The 20523-nt window shown below is 41.3% G+C and overlaps 1 protein-coding gene across 1 annotated transcript in view; it reads right to left on the reverse strand.

The window, feature by feature from the left end:
- RNF123 (ring finger protein 123) overlaps window positions 1-20523 on the reverse strand; it is a 146167-nt gene that overhangs the window by 81405 nt on the left and 44239 nt on the right. Inside the window, exons 23-31 of the mRNA XM_054978121.1 lie at window positions 12059-12251; window positions 11362-11507; window positions 10601-10684; window positions 9448-9555; window positions 6684-6861; window positions 1601-1675; window positions 1177-1264; window positions 704-791; window positions 420-504 (exon numbers count right to left, since the gene is read on the reverse strand). Coding sequence (XP_054834096.1) covers window positions 420-504; window positions 704-791; window positions 1177-1264; window positions 1601-1675; window positions 6684-6861; window positions 9448-9555; window positions 10601-10684; window positions 11362-11507; window positions 12059-12251 — 1045 coding nt within the window. The remainder of the gene's footprint in view (window positions 1-419; window positions 505-703; window positions 792-1176; window positions 1265-1600; window positions 1676-6683; window positions 6862-9447; window positions 9556-10600; window positions 10685-11361; window positions 11508-12058; window positions 12252-20523) is intronic.

The raw sequence follows: 20523 nt of genomic DNA on the forward strand, positions 1-20523 counted from the left end.
ATTCTTTGCCAATCTTTCATGGACCCCCTGGTAACTCAAGAAAGATTTAGCCTGCTAAGTCTAATATTGCCTTTCTTCAAAATGAAAGGAGGCCCCTCACTGTTTTCTACACTGCCCATCTGTACTACATTGGGAATAAGTTTCCATGTATCTGTCCCTTCACAATTCAGTAGGCTTATTCTATGCCACGTTGGAACAAAAGTTCAATCCTCAAAGAAATCACACACCTCAGCCAGTCAGGGATCCAGACAACATATCTCTAATGGTCACTACTTGGAGTTTTCCATGCCAATTCCCAGCAGTAACACAAACAATACCCAGTGATACTAGTTACCTTGCCACTTACTGGAACACAGGTACCCATAAGTTACAACTGCAAAGCAGCGTCTCCCTGTCTCTTAACCTCCACCCCCACTCACTCTGCAAACTGGGGAGATTGGCATCCTCAGGTTTGGTTTTCAGCAGATGAGGAAGTCGTGTGTATCTATATCCAAATCCACAGCCCTACAAAACAAAAAAATGATCTTTAACATATCTTACATTATCTCTCAAAGGAAACATTAAGATACTTTCATCAGAATTATATAAGAAGGTTTAGACAGTGAATTAATGGAGAATTCATGCAGAGAATGGATGCTGGGTTTAAAATCAGACTGGAAATTCCAAAAAAAAAGAGAAAACAAGAGAGAGAATATATCCTTACCCGCCACAGTCGCACAAGGATCCAATTGGTCTGGGCCCAGGGCCTTTGCTCATAAGGGGCCAGCAAGTTCTTCATCATTGATATTCGCCTGCCACAATAACACAATAGGTTACCACCATGAGAATAGGGGAGCGGATTCCAAGGCAAGACAGAGCCTGAATTTTTTACCTATATTAAGTGGTTTTAATGTTTTTATTGTATTTATTGAAATATTGTTGGAAGCTTCCCTGAGCCCATTTGCAGGAAAGGTGGGGTGTAAAGTCAAATAAACAAACAAACAAACAAGATGTTTAGTTCACATGAGGGGGAAAACATAGCAGGAAAAGGTGAAGACCCAGGTAGAGGAGCAGTCACTCACCACTCTAAAGGAAATAATAAAACTGAGAATTATGCCCAGTTCAGGAAAAGAAAAGGAAGTTTGCTTCTTCTAGGATACATGTTGCTATACACAAACAAAGAGACCAAGAACTTACTGCTCTTCTGGGATCCTCTCTACAGCACGAAGTGAATGAGGGTAGCACACGTAGCTGGCCAGAGCCTGCATTAGAGAGTCCCTGATATCTGATTATGGAAAAGAGAGAGAACTATTAGCAGATAAAACAGCAATACAGATTTCCAGAGACTGTAAAGCTATTGTTTACTCCAGTAATGGGAGGTGGACAAATAGCCAAGATAAAAGGATAAGACAAAGCAGCTGACAAAATATGGAACTTCCCTCTTCAATGAGCTTTGCTATGAGAGAAATTAGAAGAAAGAGATTCTCATTATTCTACAAACCTCAATTGGAAATCAAAGAGGAATGAGCAAAAATGAGTTTAATCTGCTGTTTCTAGTTAGCACATACATTGGAAGCATGCATAGTGAAACAGCACTTCTGGAGGACATGAGCTGTCTTACCAGTGCCCACAATCCTTGAATCAGCAAAGTGCTTGGCTAAAATGGCAGCAAGGTGTGTCAAAGTCTCTTCATAGCCTGAAAAGATTCCAAATATTAGAATCACAAAAAATGCACAGACATTCCACAGTTATAAGATTTACCACCTGCATCAGAACCAAGTCCTAGAATCACCCTCCATATTTAAAAAAAAATAAGAAAAAGGTTTTCAGAGAGACAGCCTGAAAACATGAACCAAATACAGCTCTGCATAGCAACTTCCCAGATTGTCAGTTCATTTTTAGCACTTAACCAGAAGCACCACCCAGAAGTGGGTAGAATTCTCTTGAAGTCAAAAGTACTTTTTCCCCATTTTAATGGGGGAAAGTACAAACCATACAGCAGGTTCTCAGATTGAGATATGTACGCAAAAGCCTGGGAGAAAATGGCAGGAAAATAGGGGGGAGCAGTTTCCAAGGATCTCTCAGGGTGACAAAAACTAAAATATGAATAGGGTGAAGCAGTCTGCAATTCTGTCTTTCTAGTATTTTGGTACATTTGAAAAATTGCTTGAAGACCATCAAAATATTACTAATTTTAAAATCCATATATATGCTACATAATACAATTTAAAAAGCAACCCAAGTTATAAATAGTGCATTTTAGGTTGTTAAAGCTGTAAAATAAATTTGAGCTTGGTAAGAAAGCAAGTATTGCATATATTCCAAATATTCCTCAATAGTTTGGTCCCCCTGGAAATGAAAAACACATGTCCAGCATTCTGGAAGTTATTTCTCAACTGGACCCTTCTCTAGTGTGGGTTTTTGGGATATGAATAGAATTAGCGCAGTAGTTGCATATCCATGTAAAAGAGCTATAGAATTTGGAAACTGTTCCCCCTGCAAGAGGGAAAGCAATTCGGTGGAGTGATTTCTAATGGGGAAAGAGGGGAGAAAAGCTGTACAGTAAGACAAAAGCAGTACCCTCAAGATTTCATGGCACTTTGAATCTACCAGAGGTCAAGGGACTTGTGATTCATCTTGGGCTTGCAGAAACCTTCACCAAACCAAAGTTGCTCCTGAAGCCAGGGGCCAGCTTGCTACTCTAAATCCAAGCATTTGGGTTTATAGGATAAAAACAGGAGCACAATGACAGGTTTTTAGCCTGGCTCAGATGTGATGCCAAATCATAGTTGTATTTGTTTATTTAAAATGTGTGCCCTACACCGTCAGTCGTAGTAGCTCCCAAGCAGGCTTTCAACATGTATCAAAGAAAACAATATTAAGCAATTAAAAGCTAGCCATAAAACAATAATACAATACACTACAGCACTTAACCAGACCCAAATTAAAATAACCACTGCATCAAACATTAGAAAAATTAAAAATGTGGCAGCAGCACTAAAATAATTATGGCAGCAGACATTAACAACCAATATAGCATAAATACATCGAGAGGTTTTATGATTTACTATGGATAAGAGTAAGCAAATTCACAACAAGAATGAGTGAAAAGTCTTCATCTAGTGTCATGAAATATCAGTGGATAAGGAATTCCAGTGAGCAAGTGACTCTAGAGTTTTGATGCCATAACCAAGAAGGCCCTGGTTCTCATGGCTATGTCAGAAGGTCGTTATAGATGAATTTAACTGAGGGACAGATTCATATGGAAGCAGGTGGTCCTTAAATAGCATGGGTCCCAAATAACATAAATAAAATAATTAAATAAATGGTCTAGGGCTTTAAAGATAATAACCATCAATTTGAATTATGCTCACAGATCACATAAACAAGCTGAAGGTCTCCACTAAGCTCATTCATATGAACAAAGTCTGAACTGCAACTTTCCAAGTTGTCCCTTTTATTACTTAAAACTGGAAGCACTAGGTAGAGAGTCCCACTTGGACAGTAGAAGCACAGTCATGCAGGCTGCACAGCTGGAACTGATACCTGGTTGATCCTCTTCTCTGTGAGTACTAGGGCATGCAGGGAGCAGCACAGTAATAGCACTAGCAATTCCCAACATAATCACCACAACAACAGAACATTATTCATTTTCAAAACTTCCATGCAGGTATGTGTTGGAACAATGGGAGACTATGACTTCACAACTAACCTAGTCAGATATATTTATATAATAATTACTGTATCACAAGTGAAACTTGGTTGAGTTAACAGCATTATTTTCCCCAGCAGTATCCCTTTATATCTTTGAATATTAATTCACTTGCAACAGTTAATCTACCTGTGAACCCTACTTCTAACACAAGTTTCCCCTTTTCATCTTCTAGTCACTCCATGAGCAGAAGAGACACTGCATAAGGAATGCATTGCATAAAGAATGCCACTGGCATAACATATAAAGCAAATGATCTCAATGTTGTTTGAATGGGTGGCAACAAAAAAAAAATCAAAGCCAACCAAATCAAAGGCAATTTTCTGAATTTTTAAGTAATTAAAAAGTATTACACTGAAGTCCTTATGACAGAATCTCTTCAAAAGTGAGATCAGTGTAATTACTAGGAGAATCCCAAAACAACTCATTCCCATACTCTTATCGATACCATTGGACAGCATGACAGAAGTTGTCCCAAGAGAGACCATCAAAATAAATACAACCACTATTGTCTTTATCTGCTTTCAAAGAAATTGAACTCAAGTACTTTTCTTGTTTCAAGTGACATCCAACAATGCACTTCCAATCTGTGTTACTTGGCCACTTTCATTCAAACCATCCCTCATGCTCCCTTTCATAGAACAACTCTTTGTCCTTGTTTTGCACAACTTCTATCTTTAACCATCAACTAGGATAGCTGGACAAGATGGATACACAAAAACAGTGTGTAGGGGGATGTCAAATAACTCTCACGCCCACCAAAACTGTACCAGGCAAGGGCTAAGAGAAATGAAGGCAACATATAATGGTGAAGATGGGGGATGTTGAGATGAAGGATGGGATGGGGGATGTTTTGAGAGCTCTGTGGTAGGAGGTGGAAGGTCACCAGGAACAGATCGGGGAGGCAAATAGATTCTCCTTCTTCTCACTGCATTTCATCCCACTCTCCAAACTTTCCACAAACTATGCAAAACTGAATTATTCAGGAGAGCTTTTTTACTCAGATAATAGTGCTGTGCTATAAGAACTGGCTCAGAGAGATACATGGGATAGGGACACTGTCTACAGACTATTTATTCTATTGGGTACTGTCTGTTGATGTAGATATGCTCCTACTGGGCAGTTTGTTTCATTAAAGATGTCACGTTTAATTACTTATCCTTTGTTTCAGCAACAGTTCATCTCTGTGTTTCTGATTTAAGCCCGTTTCAGATTTCTGCAACCCATACCTTATCATATTTGGTCACTGAATGTTCTAGCTGCTGATCATATAGTATTTGTTCTTACTGACTTGTATTGTATAATTTGCCTTTGTTCTCAGTGAGAAAGGCAGGCTATGAATTAAATAAATAAATAAACCCCATCATGCATTTTTGTGACTTCCTGGTTGTTCTACTTGGTTATAAAATCTAAGAGTTAACATGCACCACTGCTTAAGAAATTAGTTTTAGGGACGTTATCCCAAAATACTATATGGTAATTTTGCTGATAAAATAGTAAAAGAAGATTGTGAGAGGCGGTGTATGTACCCAAGTAAGGACAACAACAAAAAGGAGAAAAACCACAACTCTGCAGAAGAAGGGTAACCAAAGTGGCTGAAACAAAAAAGTGAATTTAATATAACTACAAACATAACAGACATGAATAAAAAACTGGTATATAATTTAATTAAACAAATGAAAGTGCAAAAGTATGATTAAAAAACATCAACAGTGTAGTTCAATGTATAAGTAACATATCCTTGTATATACATATAGTAAACTCACACAGACACAGGTATGCTAGTACATTTTATCTCCATATATAAAGAACCAGAACCAAATGTGTTTTGGCCCAAGGGCCTTCCTCATCAATACACTGATGGGGTGCTTTGTATGAATACATACCACTGAGAAAGCCCCTTGGGCTGGAACGCCAAGGTTCTGTTTCTATACATGTGGAGTTAAAATGTACTAAAATACCTGTGTCTGTGTGAATTTACTATGTGTATACAAGGGTATGGTACTTATATGTTGAACCACACTATTGCTGTTTTTAATCACACCTTTTGCACTTTCACTTGTTGAATTAAATTATATACCAGTGTTGATTTGTATTATGTTTGTAGTTATATTTAATTCACTTTTATGTTTCAACCCTAGACGCCCAAGCAACACAACAGTGTTTCCATTGACTTCAGCCTGAAGAGTGGAGTAATACTCAACTAGCATGCACCAGAATCAATGAGCTTAGAGCCTCTGGAAACTACTCTGTAGTAGACATGTGCACGAACTGCAAAAAAACTTAATAGTGCGGTTCGTGGTTTGTGGCGTTTTCACCAACCAGGAACCACGAACTCCCACGAACTGGGGCAAGTTCATGAACCGGTTTGTGGTTCGTGGGGTTTAAATGCCCCTTTCCAGCCGCTTAGCAGTGGCAGGGAAAAGGGCATTTAAACTGACAAGCAGCTGATCATTTAAACAGCGGGGATCTCCCCGACAAGCAGCTGATCCGCGGGTTTAAATGCCCCTTTCCCTGCCGCTTTGCAGCAGCACAGAAAGGGGCATTGCTGTTTAAAACGAACCAAATGAACCAGTAGACCAGTTCGTGGAAGTTCATGGAAATGACCTTCTATGAACCACTGGTTCGTGAACCACGAACCAGGCTGGTTCTTGAGTTTTTTTGGTTTGCATTCCAGTTCGTGCCCGTCTATACTTTGTAGTTCTGGCCATGAGAAGTTAAGACATTTGTGCAAGTAGCTTAATGGGATTATGAGAAGAATGCTGTGCCCCCCAAGCACTGGAGTGTTCTGTTGGGGCAATCCACCTTTCAAAAACATACTTTCACGTACATAAAAGCATGTTTTTAAATCAACGCTATGATTCTTGGTAATCCAAATTCTGTGCCAAATGCTACCTTATATGCAATCCTTTTTTTCTTGTGTGTAGGTTTTTACATGCAAAATGTACAGAAGGCCCTACTTAGAGACCCTCTCCAGTTCCCTCCTCCTCACCTGGAAGCTCCTCCATGCTATTGACAGGACTGAAGTAGTTCTTGAGAGCACTGTAGCTGTTCATAACCACACTCAGATAAAATTCTGGCATAAATGCAAAGAGCGAGCCAATCCTGTCTCCATGTTCAATAGTGCGGATGCACACCCGCAACAACCAGTATATATCTTGCATCTTCTCCTGTAAAGGAGCAGTTCCTAGTCAGTTTGTAGCTCAGATGGCAGAAAAGGATATGCATAAATAAGGGATTAGAACACTACTATGGAGACAAATGATGCCATAGATGTTACCCTGTATCAAGCTATATGTAAATCCTTAAAAAAAGGGGGAGACACAAAATTCTGCTTTGCAGTTCCAAAGCTACATAGAAAGTACCTTAAAATATGAAGTTACTATAGGAAGAAGAAAAAAAACCCCTTCTTTCACAAAACTGCATGAAGACGACCATGCACATTAACTTTTTCCCATTCTAACTGTGGAAGTCCAGAAATAAATGTAGCGTTGGCATATAAAACTGGCATCCAAGGTAACTAGAAAAACTGTTCACCTTGTAACAGCTCTACTACAACATAGACATTTCATAGGTAAATACCCAATTCTCAAACTTCTCATTTGGCATATTATAAATCCAACAGAGAAGAACAAATTATTTTCATATCATGCAATAGAGCTAGGGGGCATCCATTATTTTATTTATTTGTTTGTTTATTTAAATTTATATTCCGCTCTCCCTGAAAACGGGCTCAGAACAGATCACAACAATATGATAAATACAATAATAAAACATAGCAGCATATACTATAAAATCATCAAGCAATAATACAGTACTTTAAAACAGCCGCGCACATATTGCACCACCTGTCAAGTATTAAACAAAACCGTGGGACAGGGTGGCCAGCTACCAGAAGAATATAGAAATGGGAGGGGGGACATGCCCCCCCATGGCAGGAGGGCGGCTAGATGGCCTGTCCACCTCAAACACCATATGCCTGGAACATCTCTTGTCTTGCAGGCCCGGCAAAAGGATAGCAAAGCCAAATGGGCCTGGGTTTCTGCAGACAGAAAGTTCCACTATGTTGGTACACAGAAAAAAAATGACACTTCAACTAAAGTGAGGATTCTTCAAACAAAATAGAGTAACCTGCAATTAGTGAAAGTTTTAAAAATGACTTCTAAAATTCTATGGCAATATTAACAGACTATTTCTATAGTTCAGTGAAATGATGCATTTTGACATTTTATAGGCAAATTATTGCCAAAGAACATCTACCAAGTTAACTAGGGAAGGAGGAGAGGAGAGAGAGAGAGAACATGCATATTAGAGATGTTTAAATTAATTTCAGGGTCAGAAAGAATATCCATAATATATTAAGACTAGGCTCTCTCTGTCAATGCTTATTAGTATGTTATAGCCTTCAAGCATAATTTGAGCCTAGTTAGATTAAAAATCTTATATCAAAAGAAAAATTGTAAGCTTGTTATTTTATATGACAGCAGCGGCTAGACTTTTGTATGCGCAAAAATGGAAAGTGCAAGAAGTGCCAACTATTGAGGACTGGATTTACAAATTGCTGTACATGGCGGAAATGTACAAAATGACAAGGAAACTGAGAGACCTTGAGAGACGGATTGGGAGAAGCTGAAACAATATTTGGTGAAAAAATGGGAGGTGGGAGGAGAACTGTGGCAGTTTGAAAATTACTGAAATACAATAAAAGTAGAGGGAGGTGACTTTACCGGGGGGTGGAGAGTTAAATGAGAATTTCTAAGCAACTATTTTATTTGACTATTATATATAGTATTAAGTATCATAGGTGTTATTATAAGAATTATAATGATAGAAATTAATTAATTATAAGAATAGAAACTAATTAATTTCATTTTTGGCAATAATTGTATAATGGAGATATTTTATAATTGCAATGAAGAAACCTAAGCAAGGGGGGAAAATACATAGTAATAGACTATATGTATAGTATAGACTACATGTTAAATTGACTGACTGAGGTATATATGGGTCAAATTGGTTGACTACTTTTGGTGGATAGCTGCATAATGGAGGAATTATATAATTAAAATAGTACGAAGACAAGATGTGCAGAAAAAGTAATATATAGAATATAAGTTAAATTGGTTGACTTATATTGAATGTATTGTTTATAGAAGTACCTAAAATTATGCTAAATGAGGGATAAATTGTTTGTCCCATATTGAAGATGAGATTATAAGATAGAGAATAGAGTACCAAAATTAGTTAAATGACTATTATTAAAAGAATATATGCCAAGAATGTATTATTTAGTTATGCATTATTTAGTTGTTAAAGTAAGTAAGAAGACAGAGGATACACTGTGTTATATAGATAAGCTTAGAAGAAAGTGAAAGTTAATGTTTGACAGATATAATAAATTTGAAATGAGTAAGGGATAAGGGACAAGGGGTTGGAAAACTGTTGGAAGTCAACAAAAGGGGGGGAAAGGGAGGGGGTTAGAACTGGGGAAATTAAAGGAAATTGACTGTAATGTACAATTCAATGATTTCTAATCCAACAAAAATTTTAAAAAAAAATTGTAAGCAACTTCTTTTTAATTTCAGCAGATCAATACTAAAATGCATACTTGATCTATAATAAAAAGCAACTTTAAAGTGCAGAAGTATGGCACATAAGATACGAGAAGCAATGACGTAACTCTACACAGCATGGGCTAAGCCATATCTGAAATAGTGAGCCCAGATTCTTCATATACATATTACTTTCTCTCTTACCTTTGAATAAATGGTAACGTTGATCCAAGCAAGACGTCGACTCAGATGATTAAGCTTGTCAGAAAAAACCTTCCGACTTTTCACTAGCTCTTCATAGATATCTCTTCTCTGTATTAAACACAGAAGACACATGAGGAATAAAGATACCAATTTTCTCCTTTCAGAACACGGAAAACCCTGTTCTTCATGCAAGCTTAGTCTCAATAATAGGGTTTTCAGTTACTGCTGCAAAATAACATGAGCTGCCAAAAGCCACTGTCAGTTTGCCAATAATTTATTCCTTGCATAGATATCAGGGAAGATCAGGAGTAAGATGCAGAATTTGGAAAGCTACAACACAAGCAACATTTTGCAACCATCACTAAAATCTTAATCAGAGGCACTCCTGGAAATAAAACCACAATAGATTCAAACACATGCACATAAGTTAAGAGGCTCAGTTGGTTCTGATAATAAACATACAGCAGAGGCCAACATGTTGATAATGGCTCATATAGAAGGAGATCACCCAGGTGAGCCGTAACTAATTTGGTCCCCAGGGTATCACTAGAACTGTTCTTAGGTTTAAAGCTAAATCTAAAAACTATAACTGAAGCTTTAAAAGGAAGCTATGTTCAAATATTACAGAGAAAAATCACTTGGGCTTTGTTCTTTCAAGATCTTTTGCAACTAGCAAGCTGCTAATTTACCAGTGTCTAACTCTGCATGTGTGTATGTGCCATCAAGTTCCAACTAATTTATGGGGACTCCAGCAAGGGGCTTTCAAGGCAAGTGAGAAGCAGAGGTGGTTTGCCATTGCCTTCCTCTGCAGAGTCTTCCTTGGTGGTCGCCATCCAAGGACTGACCCTGCTTAACTTCCAAGATCTGATAAGATCAGGCTATACCATGCCACCTTCCCTCCTCTAACTCTGCATAATAGCACTGAAACAAGGGAGAAGTAGCAAGAACTAAAGCTGGAGAAACAAATAGGTTTTAAATCACTCCAGAGAAATAAACAAAATGCTAATTCCATTCCACGCATATGGAGAATAAGCCATCATAGTTTCTCAGCCAGTCCTAAAGAAACTAGCACTAGTGGCAGAAGTGGGTCTTGGAACAGCAGTTGAACGATTTCCAAGAGGAACAGTACATAAATAACAAGAGGCCTTCTTACCCTCTTTGGGCATCGACTAATCTTTTCTTCAGTGTCTTTCAGTGCCAAAGCATACTCATTCACATCATCGGAAACACCTACCATCTGAAATACAAGTATTTCCATACACATTATAGCACGTATGTAAGAAAAACTTGGCAAAAGAAGTACTCTTTAGTACTCTGCAAGTAATCAATTCCTCCCACTAGTCCCTTAATTGTAGCCAGTGCAAAGTCTACCAGCCTGAAGACAGAACTAAGCACAACAGAAGCAGATTATGTCTTTGGATATCAGGCACAACCAACCAGCACTAAAGTTGCAAGATGAAAGACAGGTTTTCAGCAGAGAAGTGGTAGTTTGGAGGGGGTTGCTTGAACCCTTCCCCCACCTGCTGTTTCACCTTGCAAACCTTCAAGTCAGTTTCCCCCCTACCTGGGTTCATTTCCATTTTCAAAACCCAACTAGGACAAAATAGAAGGGAGTATGAAGGGAAGGGGAAGCAATGGACAGAGATAATCACTTTTTCTCACTTCCCTACTGGAAATCACACACCCTCCCATTGTGGTATACAGCTGTATATAAGCTATCTGCATTAAAAATATAGACCTTTCATTGTCAAGTGCAATTTCACCCAAAAGCACAGAGCAAGCAAACACAGTTCTTGGTACAGTGAATCAATGCGCTACTCCTGCCCTTTCGCTAGAGTCTCTGTTAGCACGAGTTTTCATTTAAGTTATGAAAATGAGAGAACTGAAACACCCCCCAAAATGAATCCTGCTCACCTTACCAAGCTGCTGGTGCACGCTGAGGTTGTACATCATGACTATTCCATCCAAGACTTCCAACAGAGAGTTCTCCGTTATGGGTTGTTCTGGCTCTTCTGCAGGTTTCCCCAGCAAGAGGCCCTCATTTCCTTTGCTGCCTTCAACTGCCATAAAATAGAAAAGAATTCTTGAACTAGTCGTCATTGTTCATCAGAAGCTGTGAAGAAAATGGATCTACACCAATGAAAAGCAACCTCAGAGAAGTAGGATTCTATATTTAGCTGGTTTGAGTTTCTTGATTTATATTTACTTAATTAATTAAAGTCACACCCCACTTCCCCACATAAGTGTCTGAGACAGCCTCCGTTCATGTACATTGTCCTCTTTTGTTTCATTTTCCCTTGAACCTTCATTTCTTTTTCCTTGTTCTCCTAACTTGGATGTTTGTGTATTCAGATAATTAAATATCATTTGTGTATTACTCTCTACAGACTACTCTCAAGTCAACTGCATTAGCTATGCAGCTCTGAAGCATTCAGACAAGGTTGCTACACAAAGGCAGGTAATCGCAAACCACCACTGAATGCCTCTTGCCTTGATAGCTTTGTAAGTCAGCTGCAACTTGACAGTAAATTGTGAGGTAAGGGGGGGGGGTGTCACATTCCTGAAACCAGAAGTTGCTTTTTCAGTTACTGTGAAATAAGATACTACTCACTGTCTTCTTCCGTCCGCTGTTCCATGTTCAAGGTGCGAACTTTAACCTTCTCCATGGTGCCTGGTGACCGTCTTGGATTCATAAGGCTGACAGCTGCAGTGCTGAGGAAACGGTTAGCTCGCCCCAAGGTGGGTGAACTGAGCCAGCTTGGCCTGGCCAGGGCACCCCCAATGGCCATTGCAGCAGCTGGGCGCTGAGAAACAGAAACAGATTGAGATGTATCAGTTCTCCAGTCTGGTTTGAACCATACACCTTATGTTCTAATTAGTCCTCAGAGTTAACCAAGGACATCAGTCTAATACAAAGCACCTGAAACACTCCCACCTTGAAAAGGTATGGTGGGACTCATATAAGCAAGTATAGTGGAGGCAGAGATTTAACAAAACTTTAAGCAGGGAGTATCCCCCACTGGTACATCTCTTTAGGATGATTTCAGTCCATATAACAGTTTACAGAATCTGCACTGTAAAATATTTACTTACACACCAGCTAAAAACTGGTGAACAATCAGACTGCATTGAATCCCAAACAAAAATTGCATGGCAGAATCCACAGAGGGTCAGAAACAATATGAGTTTCAAACACAAAATCAGTGAGTGCAGAGACACACATATATAGAAATTCTGCTCATCTAGTGACTTTCCCAGTAAGCCAGCAAATTGGCATAAAGTTCCCTGGACTTATTACAAGGTATTCTGGCATTTTTTAAAATAAGCAAAACCTTGGCCACTTATGACATTGCCCTTAAGAATTCCAAAGAAATTGTGGCTTAGATTACAGCTTCAGAAGAGGGCAGCGAGGCAGACAGTGGCTCAAAACATGAAGATGGAAAACATGAAGGAAGCCAACCAATCAAAAGGAAAGCAATCTTATTTTCAACTGCCTAGGGATATTTCTGTGTCTGGAATGTGTAATGAAATCTTGAATTCTCTGTACCATTAGGCATTGAATCAGGATGTGCCAACATTCCTTGAGTTTAACCAGTGGACAGATAGCCTCCCTTACAAAAATAAACTGCAGTAGCTGGTCTTTCATTTTCTGCCACACATTTCCTGAGCCACAGAAGAATAAGCTCACACTTTAACAGTTAAACAGATTTGCTACTCCACTGCATACCACCAAACACCACTGCTACATCAGCTTCCAAGAACCATTAAAGCATCTCTCCACAAATTTGATCAACAGAGTTTGGATCCAGCAATGCACTACTGGAAAATAGACTTAATGCCATTCTGCTTACAAAAGATGTTGTGCAACCGAGCTGAAGCAACAGAAACAGATAGAGACCAGGGTCCTGAAAGCCACGGCCACGCCACTGAGCCCGGGCTACAGCAGGACCAGCAGGAGGTGGCCTGACTAACAGCTGCAACCCTGGGTGGTGCAGCCACCCTGCAGAGGCCCAGGACACCTCCGCATCACCTTCAGGGAGGCTGGCTGGCTGGCTCACTCAATGATGGCCAGTGCGGCCTGGCTTGCAGAGTGGCCCTAAGGATGGTGCCACTGTGGGCCACCAGGATGGAGCCACTGGCAGAAATGCTGCTATGGTGGCCGGGCCGCCACAGTTGGAGGGGGCTGGCCAGCCCTGCCCTACAGGGCTGCATTAGAGGGCCGGGAGAGGACTGGGGATACGGAAGATCCCGGAAAGGCCCAGGATGGGTCAGCAGCCCCATTAGTTTGCCCAGGAGGAGGAGGACCACACCCAGGGAAGGACAGAGCTTGGTAGAGGGGCAGGAGTCTGCCAGAGTGGCCCCATAAAACTAGGCCTGTCAGGGAGAGGTGGAGGAGGAGAAGGCTGAGCAGGACAGCAAGAAACCGAGAGATGGAGGAAAGAGACCTCTGCTCAGCAAGGGAGAGATGTTGGAGGGTGTGTATTCAGCGTGACTGCACCAGCTTAAGGAGGATCCACAAAGAGTCCACACCTTGTTAGTTTAGCAAAGGTGTATAATACAGTTTATTTATAGGTGGATAAAGAGCAATATATACAAGTTTACAGTCCAGAGAGACAAAGTGCTTCGCCTACACCTGGACTTGCAAGAAGCCCCCAACCATACTGTACATGGTAGCTATATATACATGTAGACACCCAATCAGATACATGCATGAGTTTAGCTGAGTCATTCACTTCATGGTCTCCTGACCCTTATGTTAACCATCTGACTCTATGTCACCTGATGTGTCTACCTGTCATACTGATCGTTCTGATCTAAAGCCTCTGCACACTGGCTTTTGACACTTAGATATCAACACTCCTCCAAGCCAGTATGAGAGCAGTTTAAGGCATCACGTAATCGTTCAAATGGTACAGCATACAAACTTTTAGTAAACATGTCTGCAATATTGTCACCAGATGTACATCTAAACAATCTTATGAATCCTTGCTCTACAGCACATCTTACGTTCAAATACCTGATTAAGATGTGTTTACTGCGTGTTTTGGTTCCACCATCTTGGGCTAACTGTTGTGCTGCTGTATTATCACCATAAACAGCAATAGGTACTGCACAATGCAGTTTCATGTCAGACATGAGCTGTTGTATTACTTCCAGCTCTAAGATACCTTGACTCATGGCAGCGACCTCTGCCTCACACGATGAATGTGCCAACAAAGACTGTTTTAATGTCTTATGTGCAATGAGAGCACCTCCTACAAATATGGCTAGTCCTGTAGTGGATTTACCGTCAGGGCGATCTGCCCAACTAGCATCACAAAACATAGTGATCTGCATAGGTTCAGTGGCTTTTAGAACCAAAGAGAAATTGAGAGTAGCCTTAAGATATTTCAAGACGCGTTTTGCTGCTATCCAATCCCTATGGAAAGGCTTAGCACACCTTTGGCATAGCATGTTTACTGCTTGTGTTATATCTGGACGGCCCCAACATGAGAGATACAAAAGACTGCCCACCAATGACTGATATCTTTGTACATCTTCCCAGGGAAAATCATCTGGCTCCCTGATATACCCTGTAGTCATAGGAGTGGACACACCATGTGCTTCAGTTAATTCATACTCTGAGAGCAACTTTGTAATTTTATCTCTCTGATTCAGTTGGAAAAATCCATCCTCAGTTTTGGACACTTGCACTCCCAAATAATTGGAGATAGGACCCAAATGTTTCACTTTGCAAATATCCTTGGCTATTTGTTTAAACCAACATAATTGTTCTTCTGTTTCATATATACACAATATGTCATCTACAAAAATAAGGAGTTGGACTTCTGAACCTCCTACCATTTTTGTAAAAATGCAGGCATCACCTTTGCCCTGCTCAAAACCTGCTGCTTTTAGTGATTGTGACAGGTATTGAAACCAAGCTCGTGCTGATTGACGCAACCCATACAAGGCTCGGTTTAGTTTGAGCACCATATGTTTATTTGACACCTCATACCCTGGTATCTGCTCCATGTATAAACATTCCTGTATAGGAGCATGGAGATAGGCTGTACAAACATCAAAATGATCTATGTTTTTGTGTTGAGCCCCTGCCTTACATAAGGCTAATTTTACTGTTTCAGGCCTAACAGTAGGAGAAAATACCTGGTCATAGTCGTGGAACTGTACCTGAGAGAAACCACGGGCTACTAAGCGAGCTTTCCTCTGCACATTACCTGAGGGAAGTCGTTTCACCTTATACAGCCACCTACAACCAATAATATTTGTGTCTTTTGGCTTAGGTACAACTGTGAACACTTCATGGTCAGTTAGAGACTGATATTCGGCCTTCATGGCCTCGAGCCAAGCCTTTTTCTCTTCCCCCTCATAAGTGAGAAGCTCAGAATAATTAGCTGGCTCTTTAGCCAGCACACAGTTTGCTGCAGCTTCAAAACCATACCTTTGAGGTGGGACACCTTTATTAGGACGACTGGACACACGTATAGGAGGACTAGACCTCTGTGCGTCCTGTGTTACCTGCCTGGCTGGAGAACTAATCTCCTCTTTCACACTCACGTCCCCCTCTGGACTTGTTTCAGGCATTTCATCGGTAACTGGCAACACAATCTGGCTTTCACTCTCATACCCGTGAAGCCTTTTCCAACTTCCATGCTCACATATACTAGCAGACCTGCTGTACGATACCTTTTTGTTTTCATTTGTAAACCTGTAGGCCTTCATGCCACTCTGGTATCCAATGAATATCATCTTAGAGGCTTTTGGGCCCCCTTTTCTCCGCTGTTTTAAAGGGATATGCACCCAAGAAGTCATGCCAAACACCCTTAGTAACTTTAGGTTAGGGTCCCTGTTGAAAAGTAACCTAAAAGGTATTTCATTCACAGCACGGGACCACAGACGATTTACCACATAACAGGCACAGATAATTGCCTCAGCCCAGTAAGTTTTTGGCAAACCAGCATCAGCTAACATAGCAGCCATTTTTTCTTGTATAATGGCACCATGCCTTTCTGCCAGACCATTTTCTTGTGGCACACTTGTATTTGCTACCCTGTGCAAAACACCATATTTATCACACCAGTGAGAGAATTGTGCAGACATGAATTCCCCCCCTTGGTCAGACTGGATGGCCTTTATGTCCAGCCCCAACTGTTTTTGTACCCTTTTTGCCCAAACCTTAAACAAATCAAACGTTTGAGACTTGTGTTTCATAACATACAGCCATGAGTACCGGCTAAAATCATCCGTTAGGACCAGGGCATAACAATTTTGAGAATGGCTTTTGGGGAATGGACCAATCAGATCCATGTGTATTAATTCAAGTGGCTTTGTAGACACCCGGCCACTTTTCTTAGCTACAGGGAATGCCTTTGTTTTGACTGCTTTGCAAACAGTGCAGTCTAGGGACTCTGAGCAGCTTGACACCTTTTCTCCCTTCAGGAGTGTTAGAGTTTTGTTTATAACCCCAAAGCTAGCGTGCCCTAAACGCCTGTGCAATAAATGCACACAATTGTCATGGCTACACTTGTTTGTAACCGTGTCAGCCTTTGCCTGCCTATTCTCTACAATATAAACATTGTTTCTCAGTTCCCCAGTAACAAGAACTTTGCCAGCTTTGCTTATTTGGCATTTGTCCCCCACAAACCGGACCTCAAACCCCTTTTGGGTCAACCTACTTACTGATAATAGATTATGGTCCAAAGAGGGAACACAATATACAGGCGCAAAGTCCTCCTCCAGAGCTGTAAACCGTACAGCTCCCATGGCGCTGACTGGAGATTCTCTCCCATCTGCCAACAACACGGACTGCAGGTTGCTTCTTTGTAAATCATACAGCACCTCCTCAGATCGGGCGAAAGAATCGGTAGCGCCACTGTCAACTGTCCACTGGGAATGCGTATTTACAGTAGATGCAGTGACCAGCCTCGCATGTTGATCTGGAAACCGAGGCTCCTGTACACGTCCTTGCTTCTGCTTCTGTTGTTTTCTTCTCCTGTCCGGGCAAAACCGACGAAGGTGAGAAGTGGAGCCACAGCTGTAACATTTTCTCACGGCTGCTGCTGACAGCTGGGTGACCTCACGCTGCTTGTTAGCAACTCCTCCGCCGTCAGTAGCTGAAACCCCTCGATGGGCCCCTCCGTCTGCTCGTTGCTCCGTCCTTGAATGCCAGCCTCCGTATGTTGAAACACGAGCCTCTTCCTCAAGAAGACGAGACGTAACATAGGAATAAGTGAGTTTATCTGGCTCCAGGCTCTCAAGGCTTGCAATAAGAGGAAAATATACATCAGGCACACTTGATAATAGAATGTATGCCTTGTCAGAGTCCTCCGTGGGCTTTCCACGAGCAGCCAGTTGCTGGAAACATTCCGTCAAACTGTTTATATGCTTCTGCATGCTCTCCCCCGGCTTGAGAGCAAGTCTGTAGAGGCGACGTGTCAGCATAATTAATGACCCTGCAGACGTTCTTGCATGTATCAGCTTCAAATCTTGCCAGGCATTTGAACTAGTAGCCGAGTCCCTGATGTGAAGCAATTGGTCATCTCCCACAGCCAGCACGATATGAGCTAAAGCACGCTCATCTGCAATCTTTTCCGCATCATTGGGGGCTGCTGGGGGGTTGCTGACACTTTTCCACAGCCCCTCTCTCTTTAGAAAATGCTCCATACGCAACGACCAAATGGAGTAGTTCACGGAGGTCAGCTTCTCCACCAACACGACCGTACTCTGTGCCATACTTGCTTCTGCACCGGTCTGAGGGAGCTCGTTTGCCTCCTCCTCCTCCTGGTCACTGACACTTTCCACCGCCAATAGTTCCTCCTCCGAGGGATCGCGGCCGTCAGGTGCCAACATCCACCACCGACTCTGTTGCGTCTCTACTTCAGTAGAGCCTCCTCAGCAGCCTCCTTGGCGCAGTCTATCTGGGCCCATAACCCTGTTGGAGGGTGTGTATTCAGCGTGACTGCACCAGCTTAAGGAGGATCCACAAAGAGTCCACACCTTGTTAGTTTAGCAAAGGTGTATAATACAGTTTATTTATAGGTGGATAAAGAGCAATATATACAAGTTTACAGTCCAGAGAGACAAAGTGCTTCGCCTACACCTGGACTTGCAAGAAGCCCCCAACCATACTGTACATGGTAGCTATATATACATGTAGACACCCAATCAGATACATGCATGAGTTTAGCTGAGTCATTCACTTCATGGTCTCCTGACCCTTATGTTAACCATCTGACTCTATGTCACCTGATGTGTCTACCTGTCATACTGATCGTTCTGATCTAAAGCCTCTGCACACTGGCTTTTGACACTTAGATATCAACAAGAGAGGGTGAAAAGGTGCTTTAAATGCCCCTCCTGCCCCATTTCTGAGGCCCACCTGGCAGCCAGCTCAGATGTACAGAACAACCTGAAGGGTGAGCCCTGCCTCCCAGGCTCTGAGGCGCCCACCACAGAGCCTGACAAAATGTAAATGGAGATACGTTAAATATGACTTCGGGCAAGCAGCAATTTTGCACTGGACTCCATAGCAAAACAGTTTGGTGCAGTGGTTAAGAGTGCAGGACTCTAATCTGGAGCACAGGTTTGATTCCCCACTCCTCCATTTGAAGGAGGTTAGTCAACAGCTTCTAGGAGCTCTCTCAGCCCCACCCACCTCACAGGGTGTTTTGTTGTGGGGATAATAATAGCATACTTTGTCAACTGCTCTGAGTAGGCATTAAGTTGTCCTGAAGGATGGTATATAAACTGAATGTTATTATTATGAATGTTATTATTACATCAATTACTCTTCCTGAGTTTGATGACTGTCCCTTGCCCCAGACAGCCAACTCAAGGACTTCTTTCCTAAGTTTCCTGTGAACTTCAGAGAATGCACAGTGGGAAGAATCAGGTTGTGTTGTCTTCTGCAAAAGGCCTGACAGCAGTGAGTTAATGCCCGCTATAGTCTTCTAGCAATATTAGGGGACTCTGGAGAGAGAACTTTCCCATCATTTTTCACTCTGCTTTGGAGGAGAAATGGTGGAGTTCCTTTCATTGCTTTCCCTTTCTACACCATCTAGTACAAAACAATCATCACATCATAAATGGCATTAGAGAAGAGGATAGCAATGACAGAACTTCCCCACTGCTTTGTTTCTTCCCCAAAAATGCAATACAAAACGCTTTTACCAGAAGCTGTGGGGAGGTGAGAAGTCTTCTCTGGTTGTGCCTTCTACTAATCCCAGTGTGAAATTACAGCAGATCCTTTCACCCAAGTCCTCTGAGTTGAATAGGAACCCATATTTTCCCATATGAATCTACCCAATCACTTCCGTCATCACATGAAAAAGGACCTTCTCAGTCATGGCACAAAAACTGTGGAACTTCCTCCCTTGGTAGGTGCATCTGTCCCCTTCTACCATTGTCTTCTACCAGCAGGTGAAGACTTTTCTCTTTTATTTAACATTCCCTCACTAATTTTCAGTGGCCTTTCTTCCAGTTTGTGTGTCTACAGCTATACATATTCACGTTTTTATTAAATTGTTTCAAATGTTTTATATACACTAATTTGCATTTTAAAGTTGTTTTTAATCTTGTGACGGTTGGCCATGTTGGGGATCCTAAATTGAAAGGTATCACACAAATGTTTTAAATAAATTAATAAAGATGGCAAACACAAACAACTGCAAATTACTAAGCTAAACTTAACAGGAACTTGCACCTTTCAAAAATCACTAGAGAATCATCACCCTATTATCAGCACCTTCAATACACCTCCCTCCCTGCTCACTCACTATGTAGGCCACCATTTCTGGCCTACAGCCAAGATTCCTTCCCCACTGTTCCCCACTGCTGACTCACAGAGAACGCTGGGTTGCTAGGGCTTTAGGTGATCACCAGACCCTGCTACATAGGGAACTCCTCATTAACCAGCATGTTTCCATAATAGAACTGACTATCAGTAGCCCATGAGATTTCTATTGTTATATAACTCTGACTTTATCAATCAGTCCTCTTGAATATCTTGAAACAACATACTTGATCAATGTATAGGGGTCTTCCATGCTTACTCTTTGTCCCAACCTGCTCTGCAGC

Source organism: Eublepharis macularius, chromosome 4 (genome assembly GCF_028583425.1).
Source record: "Eublepharis macularius isolate TG4126 chromosome 4, MPM_Emac_v1.0, whole genome shotgun sequence".
NCBI lineage: Eukaryota > Metazoa > Chordata > Lepidosauria > Squamata > Eublepharidae > Eublepharis > Eublepharis macularius.